Source organism: Tachypleus tridentatus, chromosome 6 (genome assembly GCF_004210375.1).
Source record: "Tachypleus tridentatus isolate NWPU-2018 chromosome 6, ASM421037v1, whole genome shotgun sequence".
NCBI classification, from domain to species: Eukaryota; Metazoa; Arthropoda; class Merostomata; order Xiphosura; family Limulidae; genus Tachypleus; species Tachypleus tridentatus.
Window position 1 is genome coordinate 58,159,273 of NC_134830.1, and position 27,919 is coordinate 58,187,191.

The 27,919-nt window shown below is 30.2% G+C and overlaps 1 protein-coding gene across 1 annotated transcript in view; it reads left to right on the forward strand.

The window, feature by feature from the left end:
• The first annotated feature begins 2,948 nt into the window (after nt 1-2,948).
• The window catches only part of Alh (coiled coil domain containing protein Alhambra), a 49,485-nt gene continuing 24,514 nt past the window's right edge, over nt 2,949-27,919 (forward strand). Inside the window, exons 1-4 of the mRNA XM_076504980.1 lie at nt 2,949-3,274; nt 16,070-16,149; nt 21,696-21,750; nt 25,921-26,030. Coding sequence (XP_076361095.1) covers nt 3,079-3,274; nt 16,070-16,149; nt 21,696-21,750; nt 25,921-26,030 — 441 coding nt within the window. The 5' untranslated portion in view covers nt 2,949-3,078. The remainder of the gene's footprint in view (nt 3,275-16,069; nt 16,150-21,695; nt 21,751-25,920; nt 26,031-27,919) is intronic.

The following is a 27,919-nucleotide window of genomic DNA, read 5'->3' on the forward strand; positions in this document are numbered from 1 at the left end:
ATACTTTATGTATATAAACTATTGTGTGTGTATCTTTCAATATGTAAAACCATCTGTTGGGTTGAATTTGGCTCAAATGATATTTAAGTACATGTATAATACATTTATTGTTTATACAGACACTCTATATAATTATTGAAACTTCAAATTAAGTCAGCTGGAAAAATCTCATATATAGTTCAAACAGTCTATAGGTTAGCTCCACTGACATAATCCAGTATGCTGTAGATGAAAAAGCTGCTGTTTAAGAAATTTTTTAATTATTACAGTGGAAATTTTAGTTTGGTAAATTTAAAACCAGAATACAAAAAATGCTATGGACACAATCTTGTGTGTGTGTGTGTGTGTGTATATGTATGAAACAGGATAGTCCATCTGTCTGTCTGATTTCTTTACACAGAAATTCAGATGGACTCTACCCTCTTTAAAGGTTGAGTTTAAAGTGAATTGGCTATTGGACAAATGGTTTTGATTCATCAGCTACTTGTATTTTTACTCTGTAAAGCCAATGTCAATTGAAAGTAATGTTTTTGCCATTATTTGCAAAGGTACCGTTAGTGATTATGCATATTCAGCTGACTTGTATTTTTATTGCAAATTATCCAAGTCCTATAACATTCCCATGATGTCAATGAAATAATTGGTTGATGAAGCAATTAATGCACACTAGTTAAAAATTTTCTCCATTTTAAATTGACACCAGAATTCAGAATCTTGGTTTAGAACACATTGAAGTGTTTTTACTGCCTCAGGAAAATTGTACAGGAATAAATCCTATATTAGATACAAATTATGTTGCAAAAAAAAACTGAAAATTGTTTATAAAAAGATGGTAATGTGTTCAAAGTATGTGCTGTTATACTAAGCCATAAGAAATGGATGGTACACTTTAGATTTGGATTATTGATTTACTGATTAATTCAGTTGCCAAATAAATTGTAATTTCTATGTTACAGTATCCATTAAACATGTTAGTTTTGAAAAATTAATTTTTCGAATAAAGATCTAACATACTTTTTCAGTTGTTATTAAACTGCAAAAATTTGTGTGTATTTGTAAAGAAGGTAACAGAAAGTCTCATCTTTGTTACTTAGCAATTTCATTAGAGCATTTCAAGTCTCACTTTTAATATATTTATAACTTTTTACAATTTTCAAATGTGTTCCATATCTTGAACTTCAAACTGGAACAAGAATTTTAAAGTATTTATACACCAAAAGATAATCAAATAAAGTTACTAAAATAGCAGTGTGAGAAGTTTGCTTGTAACATATTGGTAAATACTATCACTTGTATACAGCAAGAATGTGTATCAATGTCTAAAGATTGAAATGAAATCTCAGTAGGAACTAAATGAAAATCAAAAGTGCTTGTGGTCAGAAATTAATTTAATAGGACAAGACATTTCCTTAATCAATGTTAATGTGGTATTATTAGATAACAGAAATAGAAGGAAGTTGAATGCAGAACACTACTGCTTCAGCACTTTATAGGTAGCCAGATTGTGAATTCTCACTGGACTCTGCAGGATGGAATAAGAGAACCCAATATCCAGAAGACCATGGAACACAAAAATATATCTATTTTAAAAGTTGTCCAAATTTTAAGGTTTATGTACTTATAAGCTCTAAACATAAAGGATAAACCTAATCATAAATGCAGACCTGAGTTACCTGCTGAGATATTTTTAGGTGGTCTTAATGAGTTTTCTGGTATGGTATGTTGGATGCATGGGGATATAAGAAAGTTGAAACTCTTGTTTCAAGATAACATAAGTGATATGGATTTTTAGAAGAAATAAGAGAGGTAACTGACAGCAAGTTTAAAGTCAACTGTGTGTTCAAAATGTTTCATGTGACACATTTGCTATATGATTAAATAAAGTTTTTGTGAAAATGTCCTTATTTTTAGTCAAATTGGCCTTGTTCACAACTAAGCATTTCACGTTGTTTGAGCTTCCCATTTCTGGAATTTGATAGTTTAACTATTAGTTTTAAATTTTAAAATACCACAACAGGTTATGCAAAAGTAAGCAATTACAAAGTTATTTTATAACAGTCTAGGATTTGGAAATCATGCTGGTAATAACTTACTGCAATAAGGTGCTAAAATCGCTAATCCATTATCTAAGGTAATTGTCTAATATGGTAAAACTACAAAAAAATAATCATTTGTCTCTTAATTTAAAAAGTGAAATCAAAACAAATATATAACTGTACCGAATAGGAAAAATAGCTGTCATTTTATAATTGCATTTTCTACTGATCAAGATATGAAGTACTTACCTGCATCAGTCAATAGTACCATTACTTTATTAAAGTAATGTGGGTGATGATGATGGTGCGAGCTTTGTTGAGAAAAGCTCCGAATTCGTTTTTGTTTTGAAATTAGAGAGGGTAGTTATTTTCAACCACAGTTACTTCATGCAATCGCCAAATGATAAATTTTTATGTTCTTATGCATTATATATATACGACAAAGAAATGAGTCAAGTTTTTATATAGATGTTTTCAATAATAACCAACTAAAATAAGTAATATAAAAATGCATATTAGAACAAAAAAACGAAGGTGTGACGGCAGAATCGGTTTGAGTGAATATTACATAATGGTCTGAAAAAATTTAAACAAGTTATTTGGTCTAACTTAATTGTCTAAAAGAAATATTTATAAGTGTTGGCATTCAAATTAAGACAAAAACGGATACAATTGGTGTTAATTCATAAATGTTTTAGCTTAATTTCATTAGTGTTCTTCAGTAGTTTGCACATCTTTTCTACTTTGTCCTTCAATATCTCCTTCGGGTTATTTGATTCTATTACCAAATTAAGAAATATATTCATCATCTCGAAAGAAGACAACACAAATTGAAAAAAAAGAACAACAAATATGGGCATACAGGTTTTCATTGAGGGACATCTAGCGGTAAATCTAGTAGTTATTGTCGGCTCCCACAATCCCGAGTAATTTGGCGCAAGCTTAGTTCCCGCTATTTTGATTTTAAGAAAGATGTGTGGTGGATTAATGATAAATTAATGGTTATAATAAATATCGGAAAGAGACAAAGCCGAGTGTGTGAATGAGTTGTCGAAATGTGAAGCAGCAACAGCCTGCCCTCCTTCGGATTTCCGACATTCATCAAAAGTCAGCTGAAGAACGGGTCAACATGAAGGAGATGGTTGGGGGTTGTTGTGTTTGTTCTGATGAACGCGGCTGGGCGGAGAATCCGCTAGTATATTGCGATGGGCAGGGCTGCAATGTGGCCGTTCACCAAGGTATAGCATTGACAAGATGACACGAACATAATACTACTGTTAAGCCTAACGTAGATTAATATCAACATCTTAACTCAAACCGTCGCTTTAAGTAATTATCAGACTCATATTAGAGACGATTTATAGAATATTAAACTATTATTGTTTATATGTTGTAAGTACAGTTATTAAGCCTTTTAAGGATGTGTTTACATGACTGAAGTCTTTGGGTTCGAGTCAACTCGTTGAGTCGTGGTATTAGTAGTTCAGTGGCAGTAAAAACATTGGTACAAAATTCAGTAGTATGTATGTTACAAACGCACAGTGTTACACTGATGATGTGGTAGTACAATTCACTGTAAAAACTTTAAAGTGTACAAGAATGGCTACCACAGAATAGGCATGAGCAAATTACACTAACAAGTTGTGATAGAAATGACTGCACTTAAAAAAAATTTAATAATTACAGGTGAGAAAAAATACCATTGCAGTTGAGAACATTTCATAAGGATGTTTTGGTGAAAAGCATATTCAATCTTTACTGTAAAACTAAAATAGAAATGTATAGAACTATGAACAATAAATTAATCATAAATGTAAATAAATGACAAGGAAATAATCTATGCACTACATACAATATAAAGCAAATATTTAAAAAAGCATGGTTATATGAAATGAATTTATCAGTCAATATTTTTTATTGACTCGAAGATGTGCCAATATAAAACAGTTATGTTTTAGATACTTGTATAGTATTATTAGACATTACAAACTGGTTTGACTTGCAAAGACAGTAACTAAAATCAAGGATGTTATATGGATTCCAATCTATTTAGAAACCTTAGTCATGGAAATTATAGTGTTATCAAATTGATTTATCATATTTATGAGTGATTTTCCAAATAAGTAACCTGGTAATTGGTCACATCTTATTATCCTGGCTTTCATAAATACAAAGTTTACAATCAGAAAAAGATGGTTGATAATTGAACATGAGCTCTTAGTTGTTGTACCTTTAAAGATGAATGGTAATTATCATATAATGATGGTTATTCAGACTTGTAATAATGGAATACAGTCTTAAATATTTCAAAGTTTTAACTTTAGAAATTTCTAGACTTCTGTGGAGAACATTGAGTTTAGTGGGGAAGCTATTCTTTTTAGTAATTTTGTAGTTATATACTACTGAGCATTATAAAATAAGCCTTGAGAATATACAATAAAAATATGAATATAAATGAGCAACTCAGTTTATTTTTTGTCATTATACTAAAATAAAAATTGTTTAAGTAATCATGCTTATAAATTACATAACATGACAAGATACCTCAATTTCAAATGTTATTGATATTGAAAGAAAGCTTTAAGCATGCTTTAAAAGGAAATATAAATTTGAAATTGCTCTGTAGATTAAGAAAGGTAAAAATTAATGATAAAAACATTAAAAAAATTGTTCACCTGACAGAAAATTACATTATGAAACTTCTGTAAAAAAAAAGTAAAACATATTTGTTTATCTTATTTACATACCTCATGAAAGTTGTATTAAAATATCTGTTAAAAAAAGTATTTTGGTATTTCAAGATTCAGTTACCAGGTGTCTCTTATTCTTCAAGTCTCATTGGGAATCATGAAATGTTTTAAATATTCCCAATTGTTCTGTACCTTGGTGTGAGTTACACGTGTATGTACTGTGAATTTTATACAGCTACTTTAAATATTGCCTGATAAGGATGGGTGATGCAATATTATACCCCCCCCTCTTTGCCCTGTTATCTTAACCTTACCCATAACTTGAAGCTGCAAGAATTGAGATTTGAAGACCTGCTCAGCTGCAAAAAAAAAGAAAATGAAAAATCAGTATTTTTCTTTCTTTTGAGTAGACTGAAAATGACTTAGGTACATTTTTGGCTTTGTTATCGTTTTTGGTATATAAGCTTTCAATGAATATTATTGGTCAGTGGTTTTAAAACATGATGCAATAAACATCAGATTATTGTGCAAATGTTAATAAGTTTCTTACTGTAATTAAAGTATTTCAGAACTGTTTGCTTCATAAAGAATAAAAAAAAATTCAAGTTTTTCACTCTGAGTAATTGGTATCCCTATTTGTGAGTATCTGTTGTTTCTATTAAGAAGTTAAAATTCATGTTCACTGGATAAATAAAAATATTTGGAAAAATTGAGGTAACTTATTATTTTGCTGATTATTTTGGAAAAAATAATTTCCATCACAAGTAAAAGTGAGGCTAAATGTAACATTTTATCTGTATGATCTGGAGGTAAGAGGAATGTTGATACAGTGGAAAGGTTAAAATAAAAAAAAGATGTGGATAAACTTCACTTGAATGTTTATCTTTGAAACCCAATTAGCTGTAACAACAGGCTTTATTTGCAGAGTTTTGATAATATGGTGATACTTGTTTCAATCCATCAGAGTTATTTTTCTAACATCTGCAAATCTACATGTATATTCAACATGAATGTAAATATGTCTGTTAAGACTGGAAATACTGGTCTCAATTTAGGTCTATTTGTAAAAAAATATTAATTTAGTGAAGAAAAGTACAGAAATTGCTATGTCACCAGTATATAATTTGAAATGGTTATTAAGTGTAAAGTGTGGTTTACTTGCATTAGTTATCACTGAAGTATAGTAAAACTAAAGTTACACATCTGTTACTTATACTGTAAACTTTTAAAGAGTTTGTGTAGATTACTCATTGTATTTGACTGTTATACTGAGAAAGTTAAGTATGATTATTGAACATAATATATGGATCACTAATGACTATTGGTTCCTTCCAAATTGTATTGTCACACTACTTACTAGAGAGAAAAGTAAACATTTATTTTTCAGCATTTGTTGATTTCTCTTTTAAACTTTTGAAGTACTGGCTGCAATTACTGCTGATGGAAACTCGTTTCATAAATGAATTAACTCAGAAAACTAAAACTGCTTTGAATGGAGCATAGCTTATCTTAAACTTGTGGCATTTTGTTGTGTTTATAATAAATTGTGAAGAAATCAGAGACCTTAATTTTATTTATCTCAAGAGAAAAAATCTTAATCTATCTTCATAAGAAAGTCTATCTGCCTATAGAATCATCTTAGTTGCCCTCTGAATCAATTTCCAATAAGTTAAATTTTGTTTCTTGAGTAACTAGAACTGTATTCAGCATTCCAAGTGAGGCCTAACTAGCAGTTTATTTAAAGAGATAATTACCTGTTGTAATCAGTATAAATACACCCTAAAAGTTTATTGGCTTTACTGCTACTATCAACAGAGCACTGCTTTGATGGATTCGGTGTTTATCCACCACTATACTGATATTTTTTCTTCAGTTTCTGTATCCAGTAGGTTTTAAGGTATATTAAATGTATGATTCAATTATAATCAATGTATACTTTACCTTGCACTTAGTATAACTAAAAGTTATTTGCCAGATATTTGTTAAATTTGCAAGCTAATCCAATTGATTCATTCAGTTATACATCAATATTTTCATTACAGCTAGAAACACCATCAGCAAACTTTACAGGTTTATTATTTATAATATTATAAGTGAAAATAAGAAAAAACAAAGACCTAAGTACTGGCTACTGAGGTAGTTCAATAATATCTAGTTTGATAAGACTGGTAATGAGCTCATTCATCCAATCATTGTATAATTCAGTTTACTGATTCTTTTTTACAACCCTAACTGATGTTATTTTCTTAGCCAGTCTTCTGAGTGACACTTTATTAAAAAGCTTTTGGAAAATCATTTAAGTACACTAGTTTCACACCTTTTTCACTGTTCTGAAAACAACATCCTTCAAGAAATATATTAGTAAGACAAGATTTGTCAATGAATCTATGCTGATTTCCTCTTATATTTCACTAAATGATTTTTAAAGCTCCATTTATCAGTCTTTTAAGAATTTTTCTAACTTACTAAAAAAACCAAAACTAATTTAATTATAACTTCTAGGAAAGTTCTTTTCCAGTCCTCTGACACCTCCCCATTTCATATTGACCTACCAAAGATAGATTTGCACACCTGTTTTATGACCTATTTTAAAACCCTGGAGAAACATTAGCTGTGTTTGATGCTTTATTTGTTTTTAATCTCTTAGTCTTTCTTATTGTCCTCACTGAGTGACTGATACCTTAATGATTCAGGCCAGCCTTAGGATTTCTCGTAGATTGTTTATGTTCAGAAACATTGCTAATATCTTTTTATAACAAGTTAAGAGAATATTTATAAATTCAGACATCTCATGATGCTCAACTTAAAACTTTCATTCAGCATCCTTTAAGGGCCCAATCATTTTAACATTTTCCTTACTTTTAAGATGCTTAAAAAAATCCTTGCTGTTTTCACATTATCAGCAAACTGGATTTTCATCTTTTTTTTATTAACCTCATATATACTTTTCCTATAGTTGTGTAAGTCTCCCATCTACTGGCAGTTCAAACATATTAAACTTCTGGCATTTATCACAGTACATGGAAATTGCTACTACAACTGCTGGGAGATGTTTTCAAAATCAAGCCATTACTGATAAAAATTTGTATCTGCATTTATTCAACTTACTTAGTGTGTGTATTTCATACATACAAATGTGTTGTTATACAACTAGCCTAATAGTGCTGATGGAATTTGCATAAGAATTTATCTTTAAAAGCTGATTAGAAAATGATTGTGGGAAATCAGTTTCATGAAGTAGTTAACTCTGTACCAGTGACTTATTACTTTAGGTCCATCCTCAAACTTCTAGTGTTATCAAGATTTGTTACAGAAGTGTAATATAAATGTGTCTAAAAGTACTTATATTTAAATGCAAAAGGATTATCAGCCACTTATTTAGATACATTTTTAAGTGTGGCCTAATTATTTTTAGGTGGACATTAAAAAGTAATGGATAATAGGAAGCAGCTTCAAAAAATTGCTTGCAACTACAAGGAACTTTCAAAACAAAAACTGTCTATAATCTGTTATCAATTTATATTCATTGCAGTATATTCTGATAACTTTGGCATGTTCTTTGATTAATATTTTAGTCACCTACCTTTTAAAGATAAAGTGTGAAAGATTTAAACAAATTTAAATTTAGAAATAATTACTAGAATGCTGGCTAACTAGTCAACCAAGTGACAGGTTGTTAAGTGGTTAACCAGTCATTAAAATGAATAGCAATAAAGTAAATTAAAAATAACATGGTTTTCAATATACTTATACCTAATTTTCTCCATTTCACCTTTAGTAATATAGTTAAATTTGATTATCCAAGTTATTTTAATCTTATTTTTAGGAACATGCTTATTTGAAATTATATAAACTTACCAAGTTTGTTGTACCTTACCATTTATTTATCCCAATTTTCTGATAGCAAATGTTATCTTATGATTTCACTATTGTTTTTCTGGGAACTAAGAACAAAAGTTTATTGTTTTTTTGTTTTCTTTTCATCTTTTAGCAAAATATCAGATTTACTTTAATAGTAATCACTCTTTTGTTCAAATATTTTCCCACTTCAACTCTTCCATTTGAGTCCTCATTAGTGGTTAACATTTGGGCCTTTGAGTTGATCACTTATGACCAAAAAGAAATATAATATTGTCATATATATTATCCAATAGAAGTTTAGACAGATTCAAAGTAAAATTACCCAATACATCATTAATCAAACTGCTCTACAAGCTTTGGCTTTGTAAAAATAGTTTCCTTTTCCTATGTGTATAAACTTGCTTGGCCCCAGTGTTGTTTTTTGTTAATTTTTTTGTGAATGAATCTGTCTTTTCACACCTTTTACAATTGAAGCTTTGTGTATTTGTTTCTTACTGAAACAAAAATTTAGTTCACAGTTTTCAGCATTTGTATGTTATATGCTGATTAGAAAAAACAATCATTAAAAAAGACTTTCATAGATCTTTATGTAGAAAGATAATTTTTGAAGTCTACAATCATGTTCACCAAAATACGTTACAGTTAATTTGTTACAATATCCCAGTTGAACAGGTACATACTACTCAGTGTAAGGTGAATTTTTTGACACCAAATGAATTTATTTTACAATTTTTCTCTGCTGTATAATAGCTGAGATCAGTAAGATCTAAATATTATTAAGTAGGAAAAATATTAAGTATCATACAACTGTTGTAACAATATATAAGGTTTTAATGATTTTGAATAACCAAATTTTAATCAAAATGAATATAAACTTCAACTTGTTTTACAACTTTGTATCTGGTATACATGCATTATTTTTCATACATACATTTAAAAATCTGAGAGCAGTTATTCTTATTTAATTGATTAACATTTAGAATTTGTTGTATTAGTACAGTTTTATGTTAATTTGTCAGTACATTAGATGTAGTAGCTGCTAGTACTTGTATCTGATATTATTATTATTATACAAGTAATTATAGGCTAGCATAAACCACCTAATGGAAACAAATAAATACAAAATATTGTATAGGTAATATAAAGTATTTAAATTACTGTATGGTCCTTCTGTCAGTCTTGTGACTGGATTTATGTGGGTGAACTGGGTAAAAATGTAAGTAAGGTTCACAAAATATAAAAAGGATGTTAAAAATAGTCAGACATAATGCAGTATTTCTTCACATGAGAAATCTTGATCATGTAATTAGTTGGACGTGATCCAAAATTATACATAAAACTAGAAATTGTGTCAAACAAGAATTTGTAGGAAATTTGTTAGTTCAAAAATTGTCAAACCTCAATATTTGAGAAATTCACTATAAACTGAACCCTTACTGAAGTTGTATACCTTTAAGGGACTTAGAGAAAATCAGAAAATAAACTGTATGGGATTCTCTTGCAGAGAAAAATTGGACTGAAGAGAACGTGTGAAACTGTTGAAACATTATGTTATTATATAGCCCTAATGAGAAATTATTTGGCTTTACTTTTGGTGTTGGATATTGTTTTTAAGTTTGCTCTTAGAAATTGATTAGAAATATAAATTTAACTATACATTTCTGAAGTGTATCACAGTGATGTATGTGCTTTCTAACAACTAAAGCTTTACATCTCAATTTATATGTTTTGCTATATCAATATAGCAGTCAAAGCAGTTAAGTCTTAACTGTAACTACTAATGAAGCACGTGTTATTTTTAGTTAGGCATATAAGCTTACTATTTTTTCATCTATAAGCATGAACCAATAAAATTTGGGATTTATCTTAATAAAAACTACTTTGCATTTTATAATCCCAAGATTTTAGTTGTACTGAACCAAGCTACATAATTTATATATGCACTGCCTATATTTCCTGAATTATGATTGGGTGAAATAGCACAATATTATGAATGTTTATTATAAATGAGATATCATAAAATGTTAAATGTATAATTTATTGGTTTATTTCTAAAGTTAAGAAAAATAATAAATATTTGTTTAATTTGCATGTTTTTTTTTTGACGAATATACTTATATAGTGGCATACCAATATTTTCCAAACATCTGATAGTCATAGGAAAGTATCTGATTTGTATGCACTAAAAATAGTAAAAACATGTTAGTATTTAGTGACTGGAATGTCTGTGAAGACACTTTAATATTTTTCAGTATAGATATAGATATGATGTCTGCACCGACTGCATTACATACTGATCTAATTGTCATGTACATCTTGAATTATCAGCACATAATAACAAAATGGTTAGAATAAAACATAAGTTTAACTAAAAACAAGCATTGAAGAGAATTGAGTTAAATTATGGATTTTTTTTAATTTACATTTTTATATTTTGTTAGGTTAAATTACTAGCTTTATAATAAATTAATATTAGTTTCTAGATGTACTCCACTAAATAAATATTTGTAGCTGTGTTTTATAATGGCACTGAAGGATTAAGAATTTATGTTCCTGAAAATTTTAATACATCAGTGGACTAACAGTTTGCATCGTTAGAACTACTTTTTATGTGGTTGTATCAAATGTTAAGGGTTGATATCAAGATAAGAAACTTAGCTATTAATATATAAAGGCTAGAAGGCCAGAATCCAAAATCTGTGTACAGAGTTTGAAGAGAGTCATTGTAAACTGTTTAAAGATACTTGTTCATTTCTTTATGATTATCTTTGAATTAACAAGAGGCATGCAAACATCAAGTTTCTTTGGCATGCAAGAGTGCATCTTAAAAATCAGCTCTCTACAATCTAAACATTTCTTGATCGTTTCTGTCACTAAAATTAACTGATTTCTAGGCTTGAGCTCAAGACATTCTCTGTAGCCTGTGATGTTGATGTACACCATCATTTGTTTTGCCATTCTGCATTTCAAATGTATTAATATCTGTGCATAATATATTTTATAGAAATATTTTTTAAAGTAAAATATTAACTGATACCAAAGACATTTTCAGGTGTTTGTTTTGTCTATATAAAGGAATAAACTGATAAAAATGAATCGTATCCAATAAGTGTATGTTTTCTTTCATTTTTAATCACAGTATATCAGAATTTGACATTTTATTTTAAAATTAACATTAGTTTTATTTTCTAGTTCCTGTAATAGTAATATTAACAAAGGTAATTTTAATTGTAAGATAAGTATAATTTTAGAAATGGATAGGTACAATTCAATAATGTAAAGTAATATTTTCATTTTTATAAAATCTTGTGTAATACTTTATCACTGTATTTTAATTTATTACATCATAAATACGTTGACAGCTTTATAAGCACAAATTAAATAACAAAGAACAAACAGCTTTACAAAAGGCTATAATTTGATGTGTACAGTGACATCTAACAAGACACTGTAAACACTCAGTATATCCTTTAAAATGACACACATGGCACATCAAAACCAGTTGGTGTAATTAATTTCATATTTTTCTAAAGATGCATTTGTCCTTCATTACATAATTTGTGTTTATAAAGCTGTTAAACTTTACAACATTTGTAGCTAGCACAAAGTAGCACATGACTGTTTTAATTTTTTTAACTCAATTTTTATAATTTGTTTTCCACCTTTTCTCCAAATTTTTATTCTGATATTCATGGTATTGTTATATAACAATACACCTGTTCAAATTCTACAAGGATTTACATTTCCAAGTGGTTTTAATATTACACCATCATCATTTGTTATTTGTACAAACCCTTCAGCAGTTATAAAGGTTAAGATCCAGTCCTCTCAGTTTTTTATGGAAAACAAGTACTTAACTTTAAACCTTTACTGATAAATTAAATTTTCAAATCAAATTTTATTGTAGGAGTTGTCCTTTTTTTTACTGTATCTGACCAAGTAGTTTCTGCTATATTGTAAGTAAAACTAAGATATCTGCGATTACCCATGAGTGATGTTTCATCAAAGCTTTATAACACGTATAAAATACAGATTGGTCATCAGTTATTTGTTACTGAAAGTTTTTGTGTACTGTGTGTTTCCAAATGTTGACCTGTGTAATAATAATGATTATCTGATTGTTTATTTTTTGTGATAATTTACTACACATGTAAGATATTTAAATAAAGACCAGAGCAAAATTATATAAGGGTGCAGTAAATTTAGTCATTATATTTAACTACCAGCTAAGACCAGGTAAGACTCATTTACTTTATTGTCAAATTTTGTTATATACAATCTACTTTTATACAGTACTGACTTTTAGAGGATCAGTAAGTGCATGCAGTATTGAGAACTAATCTTTTTTAAATTAGATTCATATTTCTTTCTATGCATGGTGTCCTTATGCTGAATGTCAGAAGACTATCTTTGTATGATAATTGTTTCTGTTGAAAACAAGTTTTGGCTAATTATGTATCAAATCTTAATCCCTCAAAGAAGTTGTATCACATGTGCATCCGCTGTAACCATTAGTGACGTTGGCCTGATGCCTGTTTGACATTTTGCAGCAAAATCATGTAATGAAGTACTGAATAAGCAACCTGCTACTTTAGCATTGTACCCAGAAATTTTTAAGATAACTGTTCATATTGTTTGTTTGAATATAGTTTTAATTGTTGTTGTTATGAAAAACAAATGTAGTTATAGGTGTTTTTTTTTTTACAGTATTTAATTAAGATTATTTAATATAGTTATGACTCACATCAACTCCAGTGAAATGTGACTTGTACTTTGTGAATCTGCATGCATGTAACACTAATTATCAAATATTTGTCAAGGATTCTGCTTCAGTGCTTAACAGAATATTTGAAGTGAAAATTTCAGATTCTGTTTAACATTATTTATTAGGTACACATATATCTAATACAGTTTAATATCAATTCTGGTCTGATTTATTTGTACTAAATAACTCAAGAGAAAGTAAAAATAAAGTTTATTGATAATGTGTATCTAAACCAAGTTGCATAATGTATAATTTTTGCAACTTTCCCAAGTAAGTTTAAAGACACGTCCCTAGTGATTATTATCCACTGTTTGTAGTTCTATTGTGTTTACTTTGGACTGATAAAACTAAACATTTGCAGCATAATTTCACCTTTATTTTTTTGTTTTTAAATAATTTAAACCACTGTAGCACAAAAAGCTATGAGAAAAGCTGATGAATGCAAAAAAGTCCAAAGTTGCTTTGTATTACTCTGCTTGGTGTGTTGTGAATGGAATATTTTTATTTTACAACAGTAAGTGTGGTGTACTGCTTTAACATGGTTGAGATTTTAATTACTAATGTCTTTCAATTTTGGTATTATATCGAGGAGAATATCCCCAACTGTATCTACATCAGCCACAATGGTCAAAATCCTAGAGAATAAAAATGAATTCAAGGTAAAAATTATGCATTAGAAAGATCAACTTTTTTCTTTTGTGAAAACAGTACATTCCAGATACTTTAGTATCTTTGTAAACTTATTAAGAATTAACACACTAAAACTGTATTCCATGAAATTATTTTTGACAGTAAATTACTAAATCTTTCACAACATTATGTTGCGATTGTAGATAACATGATTTTTTTTAATGTTAGAAAATAAATAAATATGTGTAACTAAATATTTTAATAATTGATATTTTATTACTTATTTCATAAAAAGCAAATTTGTGACTTCTATCTGTTAAAATATCTACAACACACCTGAATTAGTTTGTCATTTGTCTCCAGAATGTTGGTCTGGCATGGCCAGGTGGTTAAGGCACTTGACTCGTAATCTGAGGGTTGTGGGTTTGAATCCTTGTCATGCTAAACATGGTTGTCCTTTCAGCCGTGGAGGCATTTTAATGTGACGGTCAATCCCACTAAATTAGAGAAGGCTAGCACAGATAGCCCTTGTGTAGCTTTGCATGAAATTCAAAATAAACCAAACCCCAGAATGTTTTGAGGTGGTCACAAGAAATTTACATTTAATGTTTAAACAGCCAGATTATATTGCAACTTGGTATAACACTCAACAACAGAAAATACTGTAATGATAAATTAAGGGTAGTTATGAAAAATATGGTGACCAGACAGATTAATTTATGCTAAAAACTGAAACTTTTACATCACAAGAGTTGAAGTTTATCAACATCTACTGCTAAGGAATATAGTACATCTTAACTTTTACAAGTAAGAAAATGCAATGTTTATATGCATAAGCTTTGCCAATGCTACAACAGTAAATTACCTACTACAATCTTTGTGTAAACATATGAAAGGCAGTATTAACATTTTAAAATAGTGTTCAAGCAATAATTGATCAATTTTATATAAATGTTATTCCAAAATTTAATATTTAGTGCTAAAATTGTTTCTTTCCAAAGGCATCTGAAAGAATGGAGTTTGTCATCTTGGTGGTGCCATAAGTGTGATTAAATCAGTTTCTTTAGAAAAGGTTCTTATGAAAACACCTTTCACTTGCCAATAAATAATAGACCAGAACCAAAGTAAATTCATTTTCGTATCTTGTCTTATATTAGGTACTAAATCACTTGTAGATGGAATTTTAATTAAATACAAAGAAATTCGAAAGTTTTATAGAACAATAAAGGATTAGATTAAAATTCTTAAAGGACATGTGTAAAGAATTTTATTAAAAAGTTATTTTGATCATGCTGTCACTTGAAATATACATTAAATGTGTTGATGTTGAACTCCTGAATAATATGTCGTAGTTATTCTGTATATTTCTTTCCTTGCTGAAGGAAACAATTATTATATTCTAAAGTTAAAATAAATGGCAGTTTAGTATTATTTATGCTCAGAAACTAAGATAATTTTCCTTAAATTACTGTGTACTAGGCTAATTATTTAAGGACGAGTCGAATGTGGACGGTAATCTGTAATTATCAATATAATAGGAAGTAATTTTAACAAAATTAATGAATATTTTAACAAACTTATTTTTGCTCTTTAATTTTTTTATTCCCTTTAAAACAGTGCAACTTTTGTTCATTGCACATACAGTGGAGGGATGTTTAATTTTTAGATGTTATTTAATGTGATTTTTTTTTTCTGTTGCAAGACTTGCTGGAAATTGCCAAGATGGAAGTGCTCTCTCTCAGTTCTTAAGTTTGATGTAACTAATAAAATGCTTTTATTACTAGTAGTTTAGTAGTTCAGTTTCCAAAAAACTTTAATTTACAACTACTAAATTTAACATTCTCTGGCATAATGCATAATAATTATTTTTGTAATTTTAACTTTTTTCATTGATTGTTGTTTGTGCTTGGAAATTGTCAGTTTGTGTTGTTTACTTATGTCACATTCAACTTTAATTTCTTGATTTAAATATACGTGCATATAATTTTTTATGCTCTTGTAAGTTTCCCTTCTGTTACAAAGTTGTTAAAAAATTAGTAACATTAAATAAATGTTCTAACGAATATTTTTGTCTGGATTTTCTTCAGCCTGTTATGGCATTGTACAGGTACCAACAGGTCCGTGGTTCTGCAGGAAGTGTGAATCTCAAGAACGTGCTGCAAGAGTGGTTTGTTTCTTTCTCATTTTTACTTTATTGATATTATCCAAAATAAGATTTTTAAAAATTACATGCAGGATGTAATTTCTGGTTTATTAAGAACAAAAAAAGTAATACCATATGCTGGATAATTAAGCATAAGAAACTCTTAATTCTGTAAAGTTTTTCTTAGTGAAAAGTTCGTCTGTTAAGCAGATATTTTAATCTAATTATAATTTTCATTTATGATGTAATGGTATTAAACTCTTGTTAACCTAAACTGAAAATAGAAGTCTTGCACAATTTATTATAATTAGTTATATGTACCTAAGAGCTCGTAAACATCTTGTAATAAATTTAGTAGTGTGAACTGTAGCAAGATATGGTACTGGAATGTATATACAAGCAGAATTAGATCTCTCATTTATTTGTTGGCTGTGAGCTCTTGAATTTTAATATACTTTATTGTATAACAGATTAGGGGTTATAGATAAAAATTTCATTAAACATAGGCTTGTCTGATAAAGCAGGGTAGCTGTTCAAATACTATGATCTGTGTATGGTGAGAGATAGTTTTGAATTAATATAAGCATGAATTTATTTATTTTTGTTTTTGTTGAGTTATTTGGACTAATTTTGACATTTATACTGTGCTCTCTCTTGACAAAGTGATCAAGGTATCCTCTGTACTTGAAAATTGATAATTTGTTAGGACAGGTGAACTTTTAATTAACATTCAACTGTATTTTGTTTTTTTATTTTCACAGGAAAAATTTCTATCTTTTGACATCTTGAAGACATTTTACCTGTAAGATACTCTTCCTTACACTCACGAGATTAACTTTTCATGCTTTGTTCTTCTCTTTGCTTGTGAACGTTTTTAGAAATGCATGCCCCAAGCATTCATTGTACCTCTATTGGATTACAAAGTTTCAACATGTCTCTCATGCAAATCGTCATGTGTAACCTCTCCACTAACAGGAGAGCAGTACTATTACATGACATATGTAACCTCCTTTAAACATAACTACCAAACTATCTTTTTTTGTTTGGCAGCCATTGAATTCAGACATTCTTTCTTACATGTTCAGTTATCTGGATGTTTTGTATTTTGTTTTTCTTAACTTTATTTACTACACTTTACTGTTGTCAAATTAATATTTATATTTAAGCATTACTTTCTCATGCTTGTCACTTTTTCCCAATTATGGATTCCAAGGTTACACTCACTATTTTGGGTACGTCACCACTGTCTAATGCAATATTTTCAGCCACATGCATGGGTTATCCAGTACAGGATACATATATCATTGATCATTCACCAGGCAATTGAGCTGAATATGAGACAACCTCACTCTCCCCCTGCTGAGCCTTTTAAGCGAGGTCAGACTAATGACAATTTTGATTCTGTTGCCCTCTCCCTTTGGCTCATCTCTTGAATTATTTTCATTGGTGGGGACCTTTTATTACTGATGCTTGGGTTCTCAGAATGTTCTTAGAGGAATCCATTATCCCTTTGCTCTCCCTTCTTCCATTATCCAGTGTTCCCATTACCTTCTTTTCTTGATACTATCATCTGTCAGAGGAGATTTAGGACCTCTTTGCAAAACAGTTTATTGATCCAGCTCCACTTACTTCATGGGAGTTTTACTCCCATCTGTTTGTGGTTTTCAAGAAGACCAGGGACTGGCATCCTGTCATTGATTTATCCAATCTCAGTCAGTATGTTCACACTCCTCAATTTTTCATGGAAACTTACCTTTTTCTTCTGTGGGCATTTATTTCAAGTCTTGGGTTGACCCAGATGCTTTCAGTGCTTATCTACACATTTCTGTAGTGGAGTGTTTGTGTTGTTATCTTCAGTTTGTCCATTAGGGATTTTTGTACCAGTTTTATACCTTACCTGTCAGCTTAGCCTTAGTAACATACATTTTGTCATTTGATTTGCTCCTTTGTATGGCATATTCCTTCCATGGGTTCTTGCTCATTCCGAATTGGAATTGGCCTGCCATACTTATTAGTTCCTGGCAGAAGCTGTGCAGGTAGACTGATTGGTAAATTTGTGGAAGTTTTTCCTTTGTCCTACTACCCCAGTACTTTTATCCATTTGAATGTTTTCTTCAACTACCATTTCAGTCAGGCCCAACCTTCTCCTTTCTGATTCCATTCCATGGGATGGGCCCTTCAGAAAGCCCTGTTTGTTCTTTCATTTACAGCTCACAAATTTTTATTGCTTTTCAGGATGTTGTCTTCCATGTCCCCTCTCATATTTTTGGGCAAGGCTCATGTACAGTTTCTTTATTGGAGCCTTGTCTAGGATCCCTTTGTATACTTCTATATCCCTTTCCTTATCCCTTGTTGATAATCTCCATTGGTGTTTAAATAGGGCCCACATGTTGGTGGGGCCCAGCTTCCTATTCTGTGGATAGATTTACATCTGTTCATGGATGTATCCCTGTGGAGAGAGAGTTTTCTTCTCATCAGTGTTCTTCAATTCCTAGCAGTTCATAGGGCTTTGGATCATTTTCTCTCTCTTGCCAGCCACTGGCTAGTTGTGATCCATTCCAACAATTCTACAATGGTGGCTTATATCAATAACCAAGGTGGTACCTCTGTTTTTGCACTACAGATCTTCTTTATTAAACCAACAAAGATCAGATGCCTTTGGTGTGACATGCACCAAGTGCTTTCACATTTGTAGCCAGTTATCATTCCTGACTGGATTTTGGCTGAGACACAAGGTAAGTATTTACTAATGCTTTCAGGGGCTCCTGCTTCATCTTCACTTTGGATACTACTCTGTGATAAGTTGTGTCTGACTTGGTATTATGTCTGTACTTGGAGTGGATTCCACTTAGATGGCTGTAACCACTTGCAGACAGACATTGTGGTATCAAATCCTCAATATAAGCCGTGTTGATTCATATACATCTTTCATGGTTATGTATGCTCATCTTTGAGATGGGGTGTTTCACAAAAGCACTAGAGTGTAAATTCCTCGTGATGATTGTTATAATATGCCTGTCCCAGACTTTGCCATTCATAGCCTGGATAAAGCAGAAAGAGAATTCCTTCAATTTACAGATCTTGGGATTAGGCTGCCCTGTAAGTTCCTGGAGTCAAATATTAGGCTCTCTCTTTTCTCTGGGACTTGAGGTGAAGAAGGTATGATCGTCATTTTATCTTACCCTCACAAGCATGTTGGTACCCAGCATTAGAGGTTTTGGATATAGTTGTCTTACTGGGTATAGTCTGTTGTGCCCTAGCCACTCTATACCATGGGACATATCCTTACTTGCCCTCTTTCCATCATGGTATTGAGTGGTTCTACTTTCTGATTAAAATCTAATTGCTAAACTATCCTCTTTTACATGGATGTACTTCCTTTGTGTTCTGCCATGTTGAAGTTCTTGTCAGATATAACTGGCTCAAGTGTGATGCAGTGACCCTCCTCAGATCATCTGATCTGTTTCTCTCATTTCAAGGGTGTCTTTGGATGCTTCTGAAGGATATGTCTGTGCTTCTTTTGCACAAGTTTCTCTTCCATTTCAGTGTGGGATTCAAGCTAATCTTGTGAATGGAGGGAGAGTCCTTTATTGGAAGTTATAATTTTCCTAAATGAAAATGTATTTCTGATAGGTACAACCCTTTACTCTCACTTCCCACAATCTTCTGGTGCTGAAATCTTCTTCCAAACTTCACAGTAAGAGTTCAGTAGTGGTGCATAGAGGGAGTTACATGCATCATGTGATAGTAGTGCTCTCCTATTGATAAAGAGGTGATGCATGATGATTTACATGGGAGATGTGTTGGAACTTTAAATTCTAATAAGAGTGATGAAGAAGACTTGTGGCATGTATTTTTAAAAGGTGCTTACAAAAGGCAGTACAAAACAAACTAATATTGTGCATGGAATGATGTACCTATCAGAAATATATTTTCATTTAGGAAAAATTATAACTTTTATTTCTATTTTCTTTCTATACATGTGTATGTTTCTTAACTTACTCTCATGCCATATGGTGTCTAAATTCTGCTTTCTGAATAGCTATCTGACATCCTCACATTACTTAATTTTAAGGCATGGATCTCAATGGTAGAGCTAGAAATTAATCAATGTAATTGATTGTCATGAAAATATTACCTAAGTGAACTTCAGGTTTCTGACTGTTATTGTTTTATTATTATTATTATAAATATTCAAGTGGTTAAAATATTGTCATTATGATTGCTCATTATTATTGAAGAGTTATGTAAAATAAAACACTTAATTGGTAAGTGTCACAACTGAATGAAATAATAAATTAGTTAAGTGTAATATATACATAAAGAGAAAAAAAAATATTGATATTAAAAAGTTCAGTAAAATAAAAAAAATTAAAAATAAGGACTGCATTGAAAACAGCAGATCCAAACTTCTGACTAATGTTAATTTGTTATAACCAAAAACAATCTGAAACAAAAATAAAAAACACTGCACCAGTTGATAAGATCCCAGGATACAGACTATAATATGGGATATAAAATGTACCCTAGGTTTTGGAGGTGACTGCAGAAGTAGACCCACATTGTGGTGGGGATACACCATCTATCTGTCTTAACCTCCATTTGCCAGTCTCACATAAATAAAATAAAGGAATAGCAGTAGAAATTACGAGAGTGAGATGTGGGTGCTCAAGCCCACAATGTCCCACATGTATATCAACCCTTCACTACCTGCAGACAATTGTGGGAAGGTGACTGTTCTTAAAAAAATATATTGTCTCAAAGTAACAGTATGAAGTTGCATAATTTTTATAAATTCAAGACCTTTGAAGATTTGAAATGATAATGTGTTACAGAAAAAAACTGTTAAGAGATAGTAATTTTAGTATTAATAGAAGTCAAGATTTCATTTGAGTATTTTATAGTCATGTAAGAGTTTAGAAAGGAGCTATATTTATTGTTAAGCACAAATTTTCATAATGGGCTGTCTGGACTCTGCCAAAATTTAGTATGTGGTTTATTTGTTGTTTTTACATTTCAAGTTTCTTCATCTTTAATATGGGGAAGTCATGATTTGAGGGTCTCACAATTAATTCTTATTACCACCAGTTTTGTTCAGATTATCTTTGTTATGACCAAGGTAATCAGACTATCTGTTACTGTCACTAATTTCAACTGTGGATTAGAGGGAAAGCAACTGGTTGGCAGCACGAATATCACTTTATTCTACCAGCTGGGACACTTGTCAGAGAAGAGTTTTTGATGAGACTACAGAGAGAGAGTTTTTGCAGCTGACTTGGTGACATTGTTGTTTAAGCTTCAGAGTATTGCAGTTGGCACTGGATAGGTTCTTAGGATATCTGATATTTATTTAACTCATTGGTTTTGACAGCATCCAATGAAACAAAAGCGTAATGTCCTGATAAATCAACTTGTTATTAAGTTGTTCACATAGAATAATTAGGTTTTAAATTCATGAAAAGATCATGTAAGGTTAGGCTCGTATCAAGCTAATTGAAATATTTTATGTATCACGGATTTTTAAAATGCATGTACATTGCTCTTCGACTAACATTGCATTTTCTCTTCAGCGGTGTGAACTTTGTCCTTCCAAGGATGGTGCACTCAAGAGAACAGATAATGGAGGTAAGCCTTTGTAACACTTGTTTTCTTGCCTTTCTTTGTCCACAAATGTTTTCCAATTCTAAATACACAAACTGTGGATAAATGTCTTGGGAAGCAAACATATTTGACTAGTGGAAGTTCATAGTTAATATTATTCATAAAAAAAGCACTTAAATTTTTCTCTTAAAAATTCAGTTATATTGTGATAATAAATGTAATATATAAACCATTTTACTTTAGAATTTTATCAAATAATACACAGTGTATTTCATTATTATTCTTATTTATTTATAGTGTGTCTCATATACATGTAAAGTTAAAGGTTTATAAAGTAACTCATGGTGTTTAGTTTTGGGGGATCCAAAATTTAAGTGTAGATTTAGTTTTAAACATAGATTTAAAGAGCTATACTAATTTAAACATAATCAAAATAAAAGAGGAAGCCAGTTAGTTTTAAAATAAAGGGTAAAACTATCTTTAAAAGGTTTTTATAAAGATTAAAAAGTTGATGTTATGTTATTGACTTTGAAATGTTTGGAGGGGAACACTTTAAAATTTTAGCAATTGGTATATATTATATTTAGTAAAGTATAAAAATGATAAAGCATTCAAACCCTGGTTACCATGCAGTCTGACAATGTGAATATTAGTTTCAACTGTCAATAAAAAGTGTGAAATATAAATTATTATTTTAATTCCTTGTAACATGTCTGCTTTGAAGACAGAATTTCTTCTTTTATAGATGGTATTAAGTTCACATTGTCATGCGAGCTGTCAGGTCAAATATTGTAAAGAAAATGTTTCCAACTGATTATTATAATTAGTAGTATATTGAAAACTCTGATACCTTGTTGTATATTGTGCAAGATTTGGCATCATATGGTCTCACCAAACAAGAACAGGTTGATAGTTTGGTTTAAATGGTATAAAAATATTCTCTAGATTGATGTTTAAGTTGTTGACTGTATAGATAACGTACACTTGTTGATAATAATAAGGTTTTGGGTGTTGCTAGCTGAAGAGGATGCTGCTGATTTACAAAAGGATTTGGATAACTTAGTAAGTTGGGTGAATAAATGGAAGATAGGTTTTAATTATGATGAATGCAAGATAATGCTTGTGAGTTATAATATGAATTAAAGTGTAATTTGGATGGAAATAATCCTAACAATGTTATGAGAGAGAGGAATCTTGGTGTAGGGATTGATCAGTCTCTTAAGCCATTCAAGCATTGTGTTGTTGCTAGTGGTAGGGCAAGTAGGATTTAAGGTTATATCTACAAGAATTGTTAAAAAGGTCTAAAGAGGTTATAATTTTATTGTGTAGGTCACTGGTTAGGCTACATTTGAAGTACTTGTGTTAATTCTTGGGCTCCTTAACTTAGGAAGGACATTGAATTGTTGGAAATTGTCCTAAAGGGGTTGCTAGAATAGTGCCTGGGATGGAAGGGTTGTTATATGAATAGAGGTTATTATTTCTGAATTGTTTTATTCTTGAAAAAAGTTAGAGGTGATGTGATTGAGGTGTTTAAGGTTGTAAAGGGAATTGATAATGTTGATGGGTCATCTTTTTTTCAAACATTACAGCGAAAACAGTAGAACTAGGGGACACAAATATAAATTTTGGTTTGGAAGGAATCATCTTCAGTTACAACAGTTACTTTAGTAACAGGGTGATTGGCCTTTGGATGTTGTGGAGGAAGTAAATTTAAGCTAGTTTAAGAGAAAGCTTGATAAGCTCATATGATAGATAAGGGCTGGTTTAAAAGTTTTTTGTTGTTTTTTAATTTAATAGTTTAGTTTAGAAGTTGGGGAAGCCTAGGTGGACCAATAACTTCCTTGTTGTCTGTAAAGGTTATAAGTAATGGAAAGAGTACAGTATATTAACCCTTTCACTATGGGCTTGGTATAATATATACAAGTTCACCTATACCTTTGCACACATTAAGTAGTTGCACTATAACTTTTGATACAGCATGTGGATATTCATAATATTTGGTAGACTTTTAGTAAAAATTACAAGTATTTTGTGTACAAAAAATCAGATTTTTTAATGAAATATTTTACAAAAGATTTTTGTAAAAGTTGTTTGTTTTGTTACTGGTCAGAGTACAAAGTGATTTTGTGTTATGATTAAAAGAAATATTTTTCTTCCCAAAAATCTTAAATTTACTTGCTGCTTAATCTCTAAAGCCTCTTAAATACATTTCAAACATTTGTTTTCAATGAGACTGTATATTTTATTATTTTCTGTACTCTATATGGGGTTTGTCACTTAACCAATGCTATAGCTATCATAGAAAAATTGATATAAATTTGTTTTTGTGCTAGAATGACTACATATTATAACAGAAAAATACAAATGTTTCGTCTAGATAGTTTAAGTAACATAGTGCAATATATTATTTTTTATTATATGGACCTTTCAATCATGCTGAGCTAACATTACATAACTTGCCTTGATGTGGTGCTTGTACACATAGGTTATGTATCCTGTAATATAAAACTGACTTTTAGCCTTTCCTGTCTTGGCCATGTTTTAGTGAACTAGTATTTTGTAATATATAGTCACATTTCAGTTATTATACATTGCATATGTATAAAGATTATTACTATTTAGAAATAAGTTATTAAACTTATTTTTCTTAAAATGCAGAACAATGAATAAAGAAGTAAAAGCAAACAATTATCTCTTCTTGCTACGACCTTTGTACTCAATCGCTGCTAGACATAGTTGCTAAGCCTAAAATTTTGCACATGGAGAATATCAAACAAAATTTTATTTAGGTTTAATAAATAAAGTTGAGTAACAAAAAAAGAAAAAACTGTACTGATATCATAGAATTTCACTATGATTTATTAAGCTTAGTAACTAAGATGTATTAGGTTTAAAAAACATATGATACTTTGATCAGACTAAAGACACAACCTAATTTTTTGAATTCTTGGTTTGAAAAAATGTAGTAGCCTGTTCACAGATTAAAATGGCTGAGAATCCACTAGGGAGAATTCTAAGATGTTGATTGGTTATTTACACATCATATACTGTGGTGATACAGGGTGTTCGGAAAGTCACTGTGCAGTTTTGTAATCATATTTTATTCAGTCTATTTCAAGCCAGCAACTGATAGCGGCATTTAGAAATAAAATAAGAAGGATCCAGGCCTGTATTGATGCCAACGGGGTCACTTTCAACATTGTTTATAATTATCATTCATATTTACCTCCTGTATTCTGTACTGAAACATGTCTGTTAGTAAATATATAAGTGCACAGTGACTTTCCAAACACCTTGTAGTATGTGAGGGACAGTTTCAAAAAATGGAGAGAGTTGAACAGTGCAGCTGTTTTTGATTCAGTACATAGGCCATGTCTCAGCTTAATAGAAAAATGTGAGGTTCTTATTTTATATTCTAGCTTAATGATATTTGTAATTTGAGCTCCCAGTTTGTATGAAACTACAGACTTAATATTCTGACATCACGAACAACTGATTTTAAACAGTGCTGTCTTCACCATGCCATGTGACTCACTAAAACCTATATTTAGAAGTGTTCTTTTAATATTTACTTTTTGAACTAAGAAATTAACTCATAATTAAATCCTTAATATTATATATAATCTACAATTTGATTCCAAATTTGTTGATATAAATTCATAAAATAGTTCAGTAAAATTTTGAATGCAAGTCAACAAACACAATGACATGGCTTTTGACCTGTGACCTGTTGCAAAAGTGTATTTCTTAATGTATCTGAAAATGCAGTGAAATATTAGTTACAAAATTATACAAATTATTTTCTGTTTTGTTGACATCAGACTTATATCAGTGGTTTTAGATACTGTGAAACCAAGATAATACAAGTTTGGTAAGTCATCTCAGGTATATGTTGTGTAATCTCCTCACTCCAGAATTGATAGAAAAACTTTGGGGGGAGGGATTGAGGTTTTGGGGCAAAGTAACATCATTATTCTGAAGTAAATATGTAATAAAGATAAACTTTTGTGGAAAAACTTGACTAGTATGTAATGATTAACTAGAAGGAATTGAAACTTTCTGTGTGTGTAGCATCTTTTGTGTGCTGGGTTAAATTATTTTTGATGCATGTAATTCTATGAAATGAGATACCGAGATTGTGTCTTTTATGATTTTGTTTTTTGTTGTTTTGTTTTTTTCATTGTTATCTCTAAGGCTGGGCCCATGTTGTCTGCGCTCTATACATCCCTGAAGTTAGATTTGGTAATGTAACAACTATGGAGCCGATCATCTTGGAGCTGGTACCCCAAGAACGATACAACAAGGTGAAGATGAAACAAAACTAGATTTTTGTTACTGAAACCTCTTTGCCACAAAAGTTTAATAAAAAAAAAAGTTTAAAGTTTACTTTTCAATATATAGTTAGAAAGAAATACTTTAGTTATTTTTTTATCATTCCAGCAATGTCATCTATGTAAAAATAATGTTTCCCCTCTATTTGTATATTAATAATGCAGATATATATGAAAATTGTATAATTTGTTTGAACTTTCAGTGTCTGCTTTAACAAAGCTATGGCTGTACAACTACTTCATATGCTGATAGGTTGTGATACATCTTGTATAATACTGCAAACCATGAATTCATTTCATTCATGAAAGATCCAAATTTTGATTGGTTTACAAAAGAATTTACCAATATTTTACTGCCCCAACTGCTCTTATCTGTCTCTTTGTTGGTCGAGCTTGATTTTACAAAATTTATTTATCTCAGTTAACTCTGAAATGTGAGGTTAGAGTATAGTATGGGATTGTGTGGCAGTACTTGCTCCATCAGTTTTGATGGGTTATACATTAGTATGTGTATAAATTACAGTTCATGGTTTTACTTTAAGGTGGATATACATGTCAAATATTCAGTCATTATTCTTTACTGTTATTGCTTATTCTTTATTAAATTGACTTCATAGCATCACAGGAAGAAACATTAAGGTTATTAAAGGTAAATTTTTATATAAAGAGTAGCCTGGTTTAATTGACAATGTTTTGGAAGATGAGAAAGGTCTGAAGTTTTATTTTGTGTGTGTGTGTCTATATATATTAATCATTGATAGTTGATAGTAATATATTTTCAAATACCAAAATGTAACCAAGAAGTTGAAAACAACATTTCATTACCACCACTATTTTTGAATGGTATAAGCATAAAACAGTACTTGTTTTATAGGCCTAAAGTTTCATGCATAACACCTGAAGTGCAGAACAAAAGCATTATGAAAGTTATATTAAAGTAAAAATATTTTATCGGTAATTAGGGTTTTCAGTGATACGTAAATTCAGCATGAAGTAACAAATGTTAAAATTGTATGATATAAAAAAATTGCAAACACTGGTTAAATATTTCCCAATTAAATTACACATTAAAAAACAATGTGTGGTATGGTATATTTTTAAGAATATTTAAAAAAATATTCAAACCATTTAGAACTAATTTTTTATCTCACTGAGTTTGGAGAGTTAGGTCTAATTAGGTGTGTTGAAAGTAACATAACTGTGTATAATTTCATTAGATTAATAGCTAAAGTTTTATGAAACTCACTGTACAGTTAAGAATAGAAAAGCAGGATCTTATTCTCAGTGAATTTGTTAGTTAATAAGATATGCTCAGAATTTGTCACTATGATTTTGAAGTCAGACATCTTATAAATTGAGTAATATCCCTTTATTTACATTAACCTTTTTTCAGACCAGGAATATACCTAATTTTCCCTTCTTACTATGGAAATAAATTACTAAATTGCTTAGAATGTTGTACAAAGTTGCAAAAGAGTATCCAGTCTATATGTATTTTGATTTAGTATTTTTTGTTCTTGATTGACATTGTATTAAAGAATATTACAAATACTTTCTTTTGTCTCTTTTTTTTTTATGGTTGATCAGACATTGTGTTTTAATTACACAGTCAGTTTCCACTTGAATGATAATCACCATATTTTTTATACTTATTTTGACAATTGCCCTAATCACCACTTCCAACAATAAATAATAAAAACAGTAATTTTTGTTGATAACCAGTGATCTCACTTTTCAAATTACATTTGTTAGACTAGATAACAAATTTTTGGCAACAGTGTTCTTGGTCAAAACCAGTTTACAGTTAATAAAATAGTTTCTTATCAGTAAACAAAGTTCTCTTATTTGTATGTGTGTGTGTG